We start from the raw sequence: 17,003 nt of genomic DNA, 5'->3' as shown, positions 1-17,003 counted from the left end.
AACAGTACATTAATTGGATTATTTGGTGTGGATATGAGTGATTGCTTCAGTTCCCAGGCTAACAGCATTTAGCATTAGCAGTTTCATTTACTGCTTTGTGTCACACAAATGGTATTGTTTTATTTGTGCACTTTCATGTGAAAAAGATTAGGAAGCACTGCTGCATTATACTTGACTTTTACAGTGGTAATATTGAGCCTTTGCCAGTGTCTTCTTTGCCTCTTCTTCCTTCACCCCTAAATAAAGGTGTTCTTAGAACTTTGCCTGATTCATTTTTTTCTAGGATTTTTTTCTTTTAGTCACACAACTTCCAGCTGTCTTTATGTGGATGGCATTTGTATTTTCAGCTCTTCTTTCTCAAGCATTTGTCTTGTGGACAGTGCATTAGTTCTGGATGTTGTTCTGTATAAGCCTTCATCTTGCCGTGCGAAACCAGAACTCCTGTCTCTTTTTGCTTTAAACCTACTTTCCCTCAGTTTTTCCATTTCTGTTAATGACAAGATGATTCTTTCATTGCACTTAAAACTTGTCACCTCCCCATTTATTATTTAATTCTGTCCATCTACCTTTATAATCTCTCTCAAAATATTGATGTTTTAAAGTCTGCTTAATCAAGTTTTTGAGCATGACCAAAATGGTGCAGAGGCAGTTTTCCTCAGGGGCTGTCTGCTGCCCACTCTAGCTTTTTTTGGCCCATAATGTCCTCTCCCGTGAGGTTCCCCAAGATTCCTCCCAAATGTGGTCCCATCCATCCCCTTTGTTGTGTTTACATTTTAGCATATTGTTACCTGGTTCATTAATTTAATTGAAATTTTTCAACTACTGTGTGTTACATATCATGTTCCCTTTTCTCCGTTTTTATTTGCCCTACTTTGGACACTCCTTACCTTGCCTAGGCTAGGAAATTAATCCACTGGCATTTCTTTTCGTTTCCATCTCTTTTCTAATTCTTACATCCAGTTGCCATATAACAGCTGTGTTCATGTTACTCTCTTATCTTCTCTACAGAGTTCAGTTTAAACTCCTTAGTCTTCTGAATCATTCATTTTCATTTTTTTCCCTCCTGTATAACATTCATTTCAACTCAACTATTTGAGTTCCAGTGCTTTTCTACCTTAGTTTGATGCTTTTGATCCTTCTGTTTCTTGAGGATGGAATGTTTTCCTCTTTGATTTCCCATCTCTGTGTCTTATATCCTTTAAGACCAATATAGATATCACTTCTTCCATAAAGCCTTTCCTTATCCCCTTTACTGGCAATGAAATGATCTGCTGCATCCTTAAAGCACTCTATCAAAACTATTCTTATTTGTGTTTTTTCCTGCATTTTAGTAACTTATATGTAATGAACTTAAGTTTCTTAGATACAGTAAATCTAGTAGATTTGCTTTTGTTGTGTATGGGAAAGAAGCGAATAGCTTAGTGGTGGAGATCATGTACTCTGGAGGGAGATTGCCTGGGTTCAAATCTTGGCTCTAGCCATTTAGCTGTGTCATACTGGGTAAGTATCTTATCTTTCTGGGCCTTAACTTTTCCAGTTTTCCGCCTAAGAATAGTAATAATATCATCTTCATAGGGCAGTTGTTGTGACTATGAGAATAGTTTTATCAAGTGTTTATAACAGTACCTGGCACATGGCTGAATGAGTTCAATTTGGCCCTTTTCTGATTGAAGTCATATTTTGTGACAATTTCTGTTGAAGACTGGGTACCAAGCTAGACCACTTCATGTGTATTTTGGAGATAAAAGTTTTATTTAGCATTACAGCTGCAAAGCCCATCCTCTTTCTCTTCACACTGTTGGTTTCCTTTTTATCTTTATTTTGGCATTTTTCATTTTGTAGATACTTTCTATAATAATTGGGCCAGTTGCTTAAGGTTGTTTGTCAAAAGGCAATCCCCCTTTTACAACTAGAAATATTCTATGTTTTTCCAGTTAAAAAATCAATTTGTAATGCATCTGAAATTCTGTATCATGTATAACAAAGCTGTAGAGATCAGTTTGTTTTTTTATGTTAATATTATTATACCAGAAATGTTTATTGTTCTTTTCCCTATTTTATTTCCTTTCGTAGTTGAAATTTACTAATTTATAGCTTTAAAAATATTTTTCTTTTTTTAATTTTAATTTTTTTTCTTTTTTTTTTTTTTTTTCTTTTTTTTTTTTTGAGATGGAGTTTCGCTCTTGTTACCCAGGCTGGAGTGCAATGGCGCGATCTCGGCTCACCGCAACCTCCGCCTCCCGGGTTCAGGCAATTCTCCTGCCTCAGCCTCCTGAGTAGCTGGGATTACAGGCACGTGCCACCATGCCCAGCTAATTTTTTGTATTTTTAGTAGAGACGGGGTTTCACCATGTTGACCAGGATGGTCTCGATCTCTCGACCTCGTGATCCACCCGCCTCGGCCTCCCAAAGTGCTGGGATTACAAGCTTGAGCCACCGCGCCCGGCCAATTTTAATTTTTTTTCTTATTTATTTATTTCTCTAGATTCTTTTGAAGCTATAAAAAATATTTTTTCATTTGGCTGCTTTTTGTTTTTATCCAGTATCAATAGGTTGAGATACATGCTCATTTTTAATATTTTTTTAGTTTTTAAATTTTATTTTTAAACTATATACTTTCAGTATATTCCTTAATATTTGGATTGGCAATTGGGGATTTTAATTGACATTATACTAAGTCTATGAATTTACTTAGGAAGTATTTTCAACTTCAGTAAATTCGATAATGAGGTGGCTCTGTTTGTTCCTTTAGTCAGTGTTTTTTCCTTTTCTTCTTCCTCTCTCCTTTTTCTTTGTTTGTCTTCCCACTTATTCACTTAGTTTTGACTCCCTTAATAGTTATCGCTCTCTGGTTCTTTTAAATCTCCATTAAGTTAATCTTCAAGCATTTATTGTATGAATAAGTGGGATATAGCTTGTTATACCTCTTGTTAATAAAGAGTTGTTTGAAAAGGGTTAAATAATAATTGAGATACCATTCTAATATTATTGAGGTTTTTAAAAAATGTCAGGTCTTCAGTAATTGCTCATATATGCAGTTTCTTTCAAGAATACTGTTCTACACACATGTCCAGTTGTGTTTTTACTTTCTGGTTTTCCCTTGATAATCTTATATTAGGAAATGGTAAACATATGGGTCATATAGGACTATCATGGGCCCTAGGCACTTTTCCCTTCTTGGGCCCCTCCTTCTGTTAAAAAAATTAAAAATATCTTATAACTACATTGTTTTAAGGAAAAATATATTAGAATTATATATTAAGACATTTTCTCTGAAGCAAAAGTTTATTTTTTTCTTCTTATTTTAAAAGAAACTAAAAGATTTTTGTGCACTTCTAAAATTATTGTGTGTCCTAGGCACTGTGCCTACATACTTAATGCATAAGCAATTTACAGAATTGGGTTATATATTCACAGATCAACTTAGTAATAGCAAATTGTTAGGTTTCTTTCAGGTGAGAACTAAACTGTGGAATACTTACGGTGGCATTCCTAATATGTCATTTGTTTTTATTTTTGTGGTAAAATGTATATAAAATAAAATGAACTGTGTTAAAGTGTTCAGTTTGGTGGCATTAAGTACACTCAACATTGTTGGGCAGACATGCCCAGTGTTTCCAGAACTTATCTATCATCCCATACTGAAGCCCTTTGCCCGCAAAACAACTCATTCCCCTTCCCTCTAGCTCCTCTTAACCATTTGTAATTTGTCTGTCATATTTTAAATCATTTTATAATCAGTATATGTGGACAACTTGTAGAAATCTGGTTTATGTTCAGTGGAAAGCTGTGATTGGATATGGGTTGCTGACGATAGCATAAGAATGTCGAACAGTGGCCGGGCGCGGTGGCTCAAGCCTGTAATCCCAGCACTTTGGGAGGCTGAGGCAGGTGGATCACGAGGTTGAGAGATCGAGACCATCCTGGTCAACATGGTGAAACCCCGTCTCTACTAAAGTTGCAAAAAATTAGCTGGGCATGGTGGCGTGTGCCTGTAATCCCAGCTACTTAGGAGGCTGAGGCAGGAGAATTGCCTGAGCCCAGGAGGCGGAGGTTGCGGTGAGCCGAGATCGCGCCATTGCACTCCAGCCTGGGTAACAAGCGCGAAACTCCGTCTCAAAAAAAAAAAAAAAAAAGAATGTCGAACAGTATTACAGGCTGCCACTGAGGTATTCCAAATACCTGATGTGCTTTAGAGAAGACTAAAACATGTATGTGGGGTGACAGGGTGAAGGGGACATGAGTTTCCCAGAGACAAATTCAGATATTTTGAAGTAGAGGGATGTTGTAGATTGGAATGCAGTTCAGAAGTGATTTGTGATTTGGGCCACAATCTAGATTTAGACAAAAAATTATTATTGCCATTTGGTGTTAGCCTGAATCAAATTTTATAAAGTGCAGTGATCTTTTTAAGAGGACAGATTCAGAGATGGTGGAAGAACTTCAGGAGGAGCACTTCACTTTCAGTAATTTTGTATTTTTTAAATCAAAATGATTTGTAACTAGTAACATATGGTAGAATTATTTAAAGTAATCTGCCTTAGAATTATGGTAGTTTGAAAAATACTCTTAGGTTTTAAAGGGGGAGAAAGGAGCTATTACTGTGAAGTTTCATTTAGTCAGAATTGTGACCCAGAAACGTGGCTCTCAGTGGTGTGAAAAATGTTGAATTCCTTCTCTTAAAAAGAAAAATAAACAGACAAACTCATTTTCTGTTCTTTACACATATACATATGTATATGTATTTATGTTTGTCTATTTAAAGAAATGATACATGCTTATATAAAGTATGCTTTTAAAAATAAGTGTATGTTCACATGGCTCAAAAGTTAAAACAGTTTAAAACGATGAACATTGACAGGTCTAATTCCTATCCCTGTTTCTCTGCTCTCATTTTCCATAGGTTACCACTTCTGTTTATTTTGTATCTTTCCATTATTCTTTTACACAAATGGGGACACATTTTCCCCCAGTTACATGTAGTAAGCATATTTTATATACTTTTTTGCATTTATTACTTAATTTTTTAATGTGTCCTGTCAATCTTAGAAGTGTATTTTTTTAAGTCTATTAGCATTGGACAAATTTAGAAATTATTTTCTAGTTTAACATCAATTTTGGTTAGTGGTATGTAGAATATCTAATACGTATACATAATAATTGAATAAAAATTAATAATTTTTAGTAATTATCTCAATTTCAGAAAACCTACTAGATGTAATCCCTGTTTACTTCATTTAGGTTTTAGTTGTTTTTTTTTTTTAGCTTTAACTACTTGATTATGCTGAACCTAAAACTTTTAACAAACATTCTGAAATTTTTTTCTGACGCCTCAAGATATTCACATGATTTTTAGTATGCAGTTTCCAGTGTATGAGTAACTAGTGAAGAATGCCCAGCCAATTAGGTCATATGATGGGCTGAACAGCCTTCATTTGTTTAGAAATCAAGAGAACTTTCACAATGATAATAGTAGTTTTCTTTAACATGTCTTCACATAAATAATTTTTCTGTGTTAGTGTTGATTGATTTGTTTATATTATCATATGTAAACATAGATGTGAAGGTAGATACTGATTATCCACAATAATAAGTTAAAGTTCTGTAATTGACTTCTAGATTAATTTTTGCTATTATTTTTATATGTTAGCTGTCTTTCTTAGCTTTAGCCAAAAATATAGTTGACTAAAGGTGGAAGGCATCATGTAATTTTTTCTTTACCTGACTAATGTATATTTTGCTACTAAATTTTTGGTTTATTACAACAGAATTAGATAATATGATAGTCATTACTGATATTTTGTGAAAAATATAAATGTAAGCCTTTGGGAAGGAGTTTGTTAAAAATGTTTTTCCTTAGCTTTGTACTGTTTTGTCCTAGACTGGACTGTGACTATTTCCAACCTTCAATAGGAAGTTGAAAGAGTATTTCCTGATTTTGTAAGGGAAAAATAATCTCTGATCTGGATATGCTGGAGTTGACAGGGCAGCATCAGGTGGAAAAAGAGACCTTTTTCAAGTCTTTTTTTTTTTTTTCCTATAATCATATTCTCATTTTACAGGACTTTATTTTTCAAAGTCTTTTAAGTACTCTTTTAAGAATAATAGTCATGGCCAGGTGCAGGGGCTCACACTTGTAATCCCAGCACTTTGGGAGACTGAGGCAGGCGAATCACAAGGTCAAGAGATTAAGACCATTCTAGGCAACATGGCGAAACCCTATCTCTACTAAATATACAAGCATTGGCTGGGTGTGGTGGCATGTGCCTGTAGTCCCCGCTACTTGGGAGGCTGAGGCAGGAGAATCGCTTGAACCTGGAAGGTGGAGCTTTTAGTGAGCTGAGATCGTGCCATGGCACTCCAGCCTGGTGACAAAGTGAGACTCTGTCTCAAGATAAATAAATACATAATAAATAAATAAGAATAATAGTCACTTATTGACTACTAATTGCTTGCCAGGCCCTGTTAAAGTGCCCTACGAACATTTTGTTTAATCATCACAGCAGTTCTGTAGATTTTCCCAGCTTACAAGTGAGGAATTTAACCATATTTAGGATTCTTTTATATAACTTAAAATAGGGCAAGTGTTCCAGCAGAATTAAAGAATGGTTTTTTAAAACATGATCTTGATTTCCATGTTTCGTTCAGTTTTGTAACATGCCAGAATTTCTTTAATTCATTTCATTCCCTTTGCATTAGTTATTTTTTCTTTTATTTGTCAAACACTTACTGAATACTGAGTATCATGCTTTGGCTACACAGTGGTGAATAAAGCAGGCATAGCCTTTGTCATCAACAGTGCTGATATTCTAATGGTGGAAGATATGAAATAAACAGATAAACAGATGATGGTCAGTAGCTAAGAAGCGAGTAACCAGTGTGCTATAATGGAAAATAAAAGGGTAGATTTGTGTGAAGGGGTTACGTTTATGCTATAATTTTATTGTTGAGAAGAGACAGAGTTCAAAGCAGTGTATCCCTGAAAGAGGCAATAGCATGTAGGTGAATGCTGAGTGCTGCAAGGTAGAGAAAACTGGATGCCTTCTAAGAACTTGAAAGTTACAGAGGGCTGGGCGCGGTAGCTCAAGCCTGTAATCCCAGCACTTTGGGAGGCCGAGGCGGGTGGATCACGAGGTCAAGAGATCGAGACCATCCTAGTCAACATGGTGAAACCCCGTCTCTACTAAAAATACAAAAAAAAATTAGCTGAGCATGGTGGTACGTGCCTGTAATCCCAGCTACTTAGGAGGCTGAGGCAGGAGAATTGCCTAAACCAAGGAGGCGGAGGTTGCAGTGAGCCGAGATCGTGCCATTGCACTCCAGCCTGGGTAACGAGAGCGAAACTCCGTCTCAGAAAAAACAACAACAACAACAACAACAAAAAAAACGAGTTACAGAGTAGCTGGAGCAGAAGCCGGTTGCCCTGAATGAGCACAGAGTTGGGTATCAGAGTGAGTTAGAAAAATAAAAGATTACGGTTGGCATGTAGGATGCTTTAAATTAAGATGATAGAGGGTTTTCAATGATTGGTAGTGACAAGGTCTAATGACTCCAAGGTCCATTGGAGTTAATCAGATGTTATAGAAGTTGAAAATTCAAGGTGTTGGAAGCATCGTGTACACTGTTATTAAAATCTCCAAGAATTAGGAGAGGAGTGATGCTGAAGTGAGAGGCAATGAGCCAGTAGCTAAAATAATTGACAGAGCCAGTAGCTAAAATAATTGACAGAATGGGCATTTGAGATTTTTGAATGAACTGCAACATGAGGAGGCTGACATGATCAGAGCTGGGCAGTTTTAGGAAAGAGGGAGAATGATTTGGAAGAGGCACGGGGAATGAGTATACATTGCTAAGCATAATGCATATTGAACAGATAGTACAGAGGTCCAGTCCCAGCAGTATTTCTCTAGTTATTCACATTTTTCATTAGTGCATATATTTGTTACAAGATATGAACTAATATTGATATATTACTATTAACTAAAGTCCATAGTTTACATTAGGGTACACTGTGTTTTGTATAGGTTAATGGATTTTGACAGTGTATTTACTAAAGTATGTCTACCATTGTATAATTCATTTATCTCTCATTACAGTACCATCCAGAATAGTTTTATCACTTTAAAATGACCTATGCTCCACCTGTTCATTCCTTCCCTTCCTCTCTTTGAACTTGAAACAACCACTGATCATTTTACTGTTTACAACTTTTTTTCCAAATTGGGATCATAGACCACATAGCCTTTTCAGACTGGCATCTTTAACTTGTCAATTTGCATTTAAGGTTCCTCTGTGCCTTTTCAAAGCTCAGTAGCTCATTTCTTCCTATTGCTGAATAATCTTCCATTATGTGGATGTTCTACTGTTTGTTTACTAACTTATTGAAGGACATCTTGATTGCTTCCAGTTTTTGGTGATATTTAATAAAGCTGCTATAAATATTAATTTGCAGGCTTTTGTGTTGACGTAGTTATCAGTTCAGTTGGGTAAATATGTGAGGACATGATTACTGGACCATATGGTAAGACTGTTTATCTTTTGTTAGAAGCCACCAGACTGTCCCCACAGTCTCTGTATGGTTTTATTTTTTATATTCAAGTCTTTGATCGATTTGGAATTTATCCTGTTAGGCAGTATGGAGTATGGTTCTAACTGTATTCTTTTCTATTTGGCTACCAAATATCCCAACACCAATTTCTGAATAGTCCATCTTTTTTTCCTTCTGATTTGAAATACTTCTTTTACATATTATATTTGCATATGTGTTTGAATCTGTTTTCCCTTTTGATCCATTGGTATGTGTTTACACATTCTGCTAACACATGGTTTTAATTATTAATATGTTTTAACATTTGGCAGAACATGGTCTTCATTTTAAATTTTTTCTGAAGTTTTTTTAGCTACTGTTACCCCTCCCTACTCTCCCTAGATAAACTTTCAGATAGAGTTGACTGTTCTAAAAATAAAACCTTCTTTTTAAATTGGCTTAGTTTTAAATTAACAAATTAATGTCTTTATGATATTAAATCTTCCTATCCAAGAACATAGCATATCTTTTTGTTTATAACCTTCAGTAGTGTTTTTAAAGTTTTCCTCTTAAAAGTCGTGTACATTTTTTGTAATGTTTCTTAGGAGGTATTTTGTCCTTTTTGCTGCTGCTTCAGTGGGATTTTTCTTTCACTGGTTGTTTGGGAACTTCCTTTCTTAAAGGATGGACGAGATTAGAGCATCTGTGTATCTGGAAAAGAATGATGCACTGTGAGGGGGAAATTGAGATGATGATTCAGGACAGAATCAGGATAACAACAAGAGCCAAGTCGTTGACAAGGGTGTAGGGAACGGGATCCAATGGGAGCTGATTTTTCTATCTTTACTTGCTTAGACAGTGGTTTTAATGTTTTTATTTTACTAAGTCTTAAAAACACCGTATATTTTATAGAATGAGAACTGTAGAGTTCTAATGACTATAGAGCTTGTTTTGCAGATGAGAAAACTAAAGACATAAGATACTAAATGTGACTTGTCTAAAAAGAGTGAACAGAGGCAAAATTAGAAGGCAGATTTCTTTAACTCCCATTTTATGTTTTTTTCCTTCCTTCACTGTGCTGTGTGCTTAAGTGCTTGTATGAGCAGTTATATTTAAAGGTTAAAATTACGAATAAAGCCATACCAATCTTATATTAAAGTTTTTGATGATTCCTGTCTCCCCCATACATTATGTTACATTGTGTTTTGTTTGACTGAAATACAGGTTAGTGTTACATTGTCTGGGAAACCCAAAATACTGTGGTACTGAATTTAATCCTCATTGTTTGGTTCCGTATGTAGTTCAGTTTATCTCCTTTTCTAGTGAAGTTCTTTGGGACTTAAATGAATGTGTTTGTTAAATAGTCAACATCGTTGTGTTTATTTATATTCATGTTCCGGTATCTCATAAGAAATGCCTACTTAGTAAGCTTAACATTAAGGGAAGAATTTTACATCTGTACTCTATAATTTGCCCCTTTTTATGTGTTGTGTGGATTATGTTTTATGCTGTGTGTGTTACAAATCAAATTTGCATTTTGAATATGTTCATATATAATAAGGATTGCATTATTTCTATTCTGATTTCTTCTGTATTTTTAAATTAGAATTTTCTTACAGTCTCTGAAATGCCTTCACACTTTTGAAAGGCATCTAAATAAGGATCTATTCAATATTCAAGGAACATTTTATTATCTGTTAATTTTTAAAAATATTTAGTTCATTCAGCAAAGATTTGAGTTCCCATGTCTTTTAGCTCCTGCATGCCTGCTAGGTCCTGGTATACTAAGACCTATCAAAGCTATGCATGCACGTACTCCCCCTTCCTCCAGCATAGACATGCATATGTCTTTGAATGGTAAGCCATAGTAAAGCTTTTTTCATAGCATTATAGATGAAGATGTAAAGTTCAAATCACTCTAAAATAACTTTGAAAGCTACAGTTGTAAAAGTAATGAGAAAGAATGAGACATTTTTGTGCTTTCAAGAACTAACATTGTTTAGAGTCTCTAAATCCCTGGCATGAGTCTAGGAGTTTGGTATTAACATTCTGATAAGGAGATATTAGACACCTCCCCTTTACAGATGAGGTCTGTCGAAGCTTCAAATCCTTTTTCTACTGTATCACAATGCTGCTTTTGTTTAGCAGTGGTTTTCAACTTGGGTGGTATTGCTTCGTTAGGAATGGTTTCAGATGTCCCATGACAGGGGGTGGTTTCTACTCATGTTGATCAGTGATAACTAGCAGGGATCGGGGATGCAACATGCCAGATAGTCTTCCACTACGAAGAGTTTTTCTGTCCTGAATACCAAGAAGTGTCTCTACTTAGAACCATATTGCTAGGGTCCTTGTACTTTTTCAGCCCTACTTCATAGGTGATTAGAGGTTAACCATGCAAACATGTTTGTTAACTATGTTTTTTATTGTTGTTGCTATTGATAATTTCTGTTTTTGTCATTTTTCTTTTATATTTGCAGTACTTTTAGGCAAATACCCTGTGATTTTGTTAGGCCCTGGAAGAGGGATAATGAAGAGGTGATATCCTCATTTTGAAAAGGTGATTGGTCTAAAAATTACTGATTAATTTAGTAATATATGCAGGAGTTAGAATTTAAATTTACTGTCTTTTCAGTGACAGTAACAGTAATTTCCTTAAGAGTATAAAACTTTCCTGTCACTGCTCAGCATATGGTTTTTATGATACTAAAAAGTACTTTTCAACTGAGATATAGAGATATTTGAAATCAGAGACTTTTCAAAAGTTTTATATAGCACAGATGTCACAAATCTTGACTCCTTTTTCCAACAGTAGCATTAAATATTCTTGGCTTCCTCCTTATCTATAATGGAAACACCTTTTCAGATAATCACTAACTGGTGACTGGAGCCTAATATTAAGCTGTAGATCTCTCATAACTATGCAACAATATACATATAAATAGACATTTATAAATAATATAATGATACTGTTGGAAACTTACTGTGGATCATTCAAAGAAATTTGAAATTTCCTTGTTCTTGAAAAAGAATTGTAGGAATACAAAATTGCTTTTAGTTTTCTTTGATCCTCTGTCTGTAGAATTGAACTGTCATATACATGTTTAACCTACTGAATTTAAGTGTATTTTTTCCCAGCTGCCTCAGGTTTTTTCCCTAAAAACTTGTGCCTGCCAATCCACTTAGTCAGCATATATGTGCTGTCTCACAGTTAGAATTCCCACTTTTCTCATAGCGTCAATACCTCACTGTGCTGAGGGTCATCCTTGCTCAGAGTACATGTATTTTATCTAACATGGTCTTGTATGCAAGCCAGCTTCTTCAACTGGTGCTCAAAGTAACAGTTTTGCTTTAATAATTGAGGAGAAGTTGGCTGTATTGGACATATTTGAGAGATGGTTCATGAGTTCTCCAATAGGTAAATCCCTAATCAGAGAACATAGATTAACTACAGTTTTGGCCTTATACCCTAACTTTGGAAATTAACCTTAAGAAATGTTGCTCTTCTGTGACATCTTACAACAGTGTGATTTGTGTTATGGTCATTTGTCAAATGATAAGAGAAATAGATATTTTTAGGTGGAAAACTGGGAAAAGTGAGAGAGAATTCTCCTTTTCCTGTTCTTGTCCCTGTCCCTGATCCCTATCTTTTTCTTTTCCCATCTCAAGATAAGGAAAAGAGAGGATGTGTCTTACAAAAAGTTTTAAAATACCAAAATGGGGTTTTAAGAAGCTTTTTGAGAGAGGAGGATTTGCCCACCCTTTAAAAAGGTAGGTGATGGAAACCTTTGGTAGACTCTTCTAAGTGCACGTGCAGATTTTCTATTATCATGTATTTTTACAAAATATTATATTTGTGTTTATTGCCATCCGTCTCTTCTCACATCCTCTGTTCCTCGCAGCACTACTTACTGTGCATTTTCCCCCCTTATCATGGTTTTATTATAGTTCTATTAACCACATTTTATGAAAGCATGTACGTTTTCCACTTAGCAAACTCAGTGGAAGATACACAGAACTTGGTAATAAATGGAGCTTTATAAGGAAGATGAGTTATTCTCAATATTAATTGTACAGTAGTGAAAATTGGTATTTTTAGTATTCAGCTCAGTGACCTTTTTTGAGCATCAGCCATGTTGAAGGCACAATTCTAGGCTCCAGTCACAATGACAGTTCTAACTTCAGTCACTGGAGAGCAACAGCAGTTCCTAAATAATTCTTATTTTCATTTTCTCAAATTTCAGTTGAGAGTGTGTTATGGGCCAGAGGGCATGGTTAAGGAGTAGCATGCCAAGGATGAGCTGTGTAATCCTGGGCCCTGCCTTCAGCAGCCCTCCAGATGGGGAGATAAATAGTTATGGAAAAGAACTCCACAAACCAACCCAACAGACGACAGGTATCAAATGCCAAAGCTTTATCATGTGGTGGTGAAGAGCACAGACTCTGGAGTCAGACTGTCTACTTGTAAGTTTCTTAGCTCAGCATGTAATACAAAGTAGGCACTCCCTAAGTGTTAACTTTTAGTGTTAAAATGATTATCTGACAAATTTAGTTCACTATTTGAGTTTGCAGCTGGAATACCTAACATTCCAGGCACAGCTTGATGTGGGGAGCTGTCAAGGGCCTATGTTCCTCAGTTTAATAGATGGATAAGCTCTGATGTGTAGGATGAGTAAGCACTAAGAACAGCAGGGCAGGAGCATCCTAGAGAGGGACTGGAGGTCAGAGAGAGCAGGGCGCTCTTGAGAAGTGACCTGGAGATGAGATTCATGGGTAGATTTTGTTAGCCTGACCTAATTTGGGCTATATAAACTTGAAGTAAATTTATTTAAGTACATACTGTACTTCAATTATGTTTAAGCAAAGATTAAAAGAAGACCCAAACAATTATAAATAATATGGGTTAGTACTATTCAAACCTACCAGCTGTCAGCATTTGTTGGAGGCTATTCTGGTTGTCTCTTACTATACAACTCAGTAGTAACCATCCAAACACTTAGCTTAAAAGAGCAATTTATTATATCTCAAAGTTATGTGGGTTAATGGCTTGCCTGGGGTCTCTCATGAAGTTGTAGTTAGACAGTGGCTGGGATCAAGGTCATCTGAAGGCTTCACTGGGATGGATGCTTAGTATGGCGAGCAGTGATGATTGGCCATTGCTTGGGATCTCACCTGGGCTATCAGTTGAAACTCTTACCCAAGGCCTCTGCTTGTGGCTTGAGTTTCTCACAGAATGGTGGCTGAGTTCCCAGAGGGAGCATCCTAAGAGCCAGTGCTCCAGGAGATCCAAGTGTACTCCACATGGCTTCTTATAAACCTTGAGTCTCAGAAGGTCACTTCCACTATATTTTATTGGTCAAGCAAGTCACGGAAGTCAGTCCAGATTCAAGGGAAGGGTTGTTAGATGTCACCTCTTGATGGGAAATAGTAAGGTCATATGGTAGAAAAGCATGTGGGAAGGGAATTATTACCATGATTATCTTTGGAAGCCATACTTTGCCTAAGGCCTGTTCTATAGGTCTTGAATCAGAGCTTTGAACTTAACAAAACAATGAAATACGCCATTAGAAAAAAACAATTCTAATAAAATCATAAATTTCACTTTCGATACTTGAGACACTCAGTCCTTAAGAACCAAAATGACAAAATGTGATACAAGGGTTTCTTCCTTTTTTTAATCTAACATTTAATTATGACTTTTGACATGGAAAAATATGTTCTGTGTTGAAAGATCTACCCATTTGTGCATATTTATAAATATCAACAGCTGATAGATATGGAATCTTAACTGATTAGGTAGTCATAAAGATTTTCTTTTATGGTACCTTTTTATGGTTTGGTTTTAGACACATGGCCTGATAAAGCTTTTAGTTTATGAAAATTCATAAAAACCAAATTAAAGATAATAGCATTTTGTGGCCAGGTGTGGTGGCTCCCACCTATAATTCCAGCACCTTTGGTCACCAAGGTGGGTGGATCACCTGAAGTCAGGAATTTGAGACCATCCTGGCCAACATGGTAAAATTCTGTCTCCACTAAAAATACAAACACTAGCTGATTGTGGTGGTGCCTGCCCATCATCCTAGATGCTTGGAAGGCTGAGGTGGGAGAATTGCTTGAAGGCGGAGGTTTCGGTGAACTGATATCGCACCACTCCAGCCTGGGAGACAGAGTAAGACTCCGTCTCAAAAAAAAAAAAAAAAAAAAAAAAAGAAAAGAGGTAATAGCATTTACTGAAGTTGATAGTTTTAAACATGATATTATAATTTATATAAAGTTTGGACAACCATTTATGTTTATATCACAGTTTTAACTTATACAGAGATTCACTTTAGTTTTGCAAAAAGACACTAGGCTAAACTATAAACTTCATGAAGCAGGGTCAGTCTCCTCTTGTTCACTACTTTATTCCTAAAGCCTTGCATAATACTTGTCACGTAGAAGGTTTAATGAGGATTAGTTATGGAAAGTATTATTAACAGAGTTCTTTTGTACCTATTGAATTTTTTTTTTTACAGTGTCACTGTAATTTTTATGGAGATGATTCACCCTGAAAGTCTTGCTTACCTAATTGGATTAAACTAAAGCACTGATATATACAAATAGCTCTCTATGTGGTAGAATCAAATTATCAGAGTATGAACAAGAATGAGAAGTTTTCTTAATTTACCATTAGATCAGAGAAGTGACTGCTGATATAATTCATTAAAAAAAATCTCGCTGGGCATGGTGGCTCACGCCTGTAATCCTAGCACTTTGGGAGGGCGAGGTGGGTGGATCACCTGAGGTCGGGAGTTCAAGACCAGCCTGGCCATCATGGTGAAACCCCATCTTAAAAAAAAAAATCTCCTTTGCACATTTGCTTTAAGAACCTCAAGAGTTTGTGTTTTGTCTGGGAAATTAGAAAAGTCTATTGCAAAAGAAAGCACAGTGGCATCATTTGGATATCTGTGTCTAAAGATTGATTAAGGAAGGTTCACGCCTTAATTTTTATTTACTTCCAGGCATGATAGCTTGTTTTTAATGGTTATGACTTTCCCATAGAAACTGAATGTTTGGGAGTGGCATGATGGGGCAGGAGTGGGAGTGGGGAGGGTGTGATAGAGAGGAACTCCATATTAAATTTGCTTTCTTTGAATTTGACAGTGCAGTTTGTTGAGGTGGGTTGGAGTAATATTGGTAAATAATGAAATTGACTTCGATACTTTCAGTTCATCAGCTGACATATGCTGTGTGGGCAATTATGTACTTTCCTGCAAAGTCTATTTTCTGTCTGGTCTGTGATTTGAGAAAAAGACATTGGAAGCTGCAGCGGTGCAGACATACTGCTCCCTTTTCCTTTACTGTCTTACGAACTATATGACCCAGATCTATTCATTTTGTGGATGAACATAGTTTTGGCTGTTGTGACCATAACATCCAATATGCCTTGGACAATTGTAGTTTATGCCTGCTGTTCCTCTGTTATGTTCAGTTAGCATAACAAGGGTACTTGTTTAGAGGATGAATTATATAGACACCATTGTTGTAATCAACTTTCATTTGTCATTGGGAGGGTAATAGCCATAACTCACTTAAATTCACTTATTGTCCCTAAACCTTTTTAAAAAATTGTATCTTAACCATACTTTTCATTAAATGGTAAGATTTAATAATCTTATATGTATATGTGCCTCTGTGTGTGTGTGTGTGTGTGTGTGTGTGTGTGTGTGTGTGTGTACAAAGTTCAGTGTTACTTATCTGGTAGAAAAACTAAAAAACTGAATTAAAAATGCATAAGACAGAATGAGATAGTTGATAATATTGGGTCAGTTCTATTTTATAGACAATTTTGAAGGGATTTTTGAGCTAGTATCAAAAAAGATACTGCTGTGTTTGCACAAATAGGGTGTTTGTCAGCACTAAGGAGCTTTCTCACTGGCTTTGCAGCTTGGTCCTTTTTATGGCACAGTAGCGAATTTTATTTTGGTGCCAGAGATATCTTTGCCTTGGTTTTTTTTTTTTTTTTTGAGACGGAGTTTCGCTCTTGTTACCCAGGCTGGAGTGCAATGGTGCGATCTCGGCTCACCGCAACCTCTGCCTCCTGAGCTCAGGCAATTCTCCTGCCTCAGCCTCCTAAGTAGCTGGGATTACAGGCACGCGCCCAGCTAGTTTTTTGTATTTTTAGTAGAGACGGGGTTTCACCATGTTGACCAGGATGGCCAAAGTGCTGGGATTACAGGCTTGAGCCACCGCGCCCGGCTCTTTGCCTTGGTTTTTACAGTTTTGGCAGTGGCAAAACATGCAAACAACATAGAAATGTCTAAAATAAAAAGGAAGAATTTGAACACCCCTTTCCCTACTACCCTTTCCAAAAGTCACCATAGTTTAGGTTTAGGTTTCTCACCTTGAAAAAAAAAAAGGGTGGTTTACAAACAAAATACATGATCCATTTTATTTAAAATTTGGTAAAGAACATATACAGGATTATTTTCTAAAA

General features: G+C 36.1%; 1 protein-coding gene across 3 annotated transcripts in view; it reads left to right on the top strand.

Moving 5' to 3' along the window:
- STAM (signal transducing adaptor molecule) overlaps positions 1 to 17,003 on the top strand; it is a 74,904-nt gene that overhangs the window by 16,390 nt on the left and 41,511 nt on the right. The window contains exons 2-3 of one of the 3 annotated variants that reach the window (XM_074404972.1): positions 11,005 to 11,084; positions 12,194 to 12,295. The exons of 1 other annotated variant lie outside the window; for it this stretch is intronic. In XM_074404972.1, the coding sequence (XP_074261073.1) occupies positions 12,210 to 12,295 (86 nt within the window). In that variant the 5' untranslated portion in view covers positions 11,005 to 11,084; positions 12,194 to 12,209. The remainder of the gene's footprint in view (positions 1 to 11,004; positions 11,085 to 12,193; positions 12,296 to 17,003) is intronic. One more of the 3 variants, XM_074404973.1, reaches the window with a different exon arrangement.

This window comes from Saimiri boliviensis, chromosome 8, assembly GCF_048565385.1.
Source record: "Saimiri boliviensis isolate mSaiBol1 chromosome 8, mSaiBol1.pri, whole genome shotgun sequence".
Taxonomy (NCBI): Eukaryota; Metazoa; Chordata; class Mammalia; order Primates; family Cebidae; genus Saimiri; species Saimiri boliviensis.
Note: the sequence above shows the minus strand (reverse complement) of the source record. Positions and strands in the feature narration are given on the sequence as shown.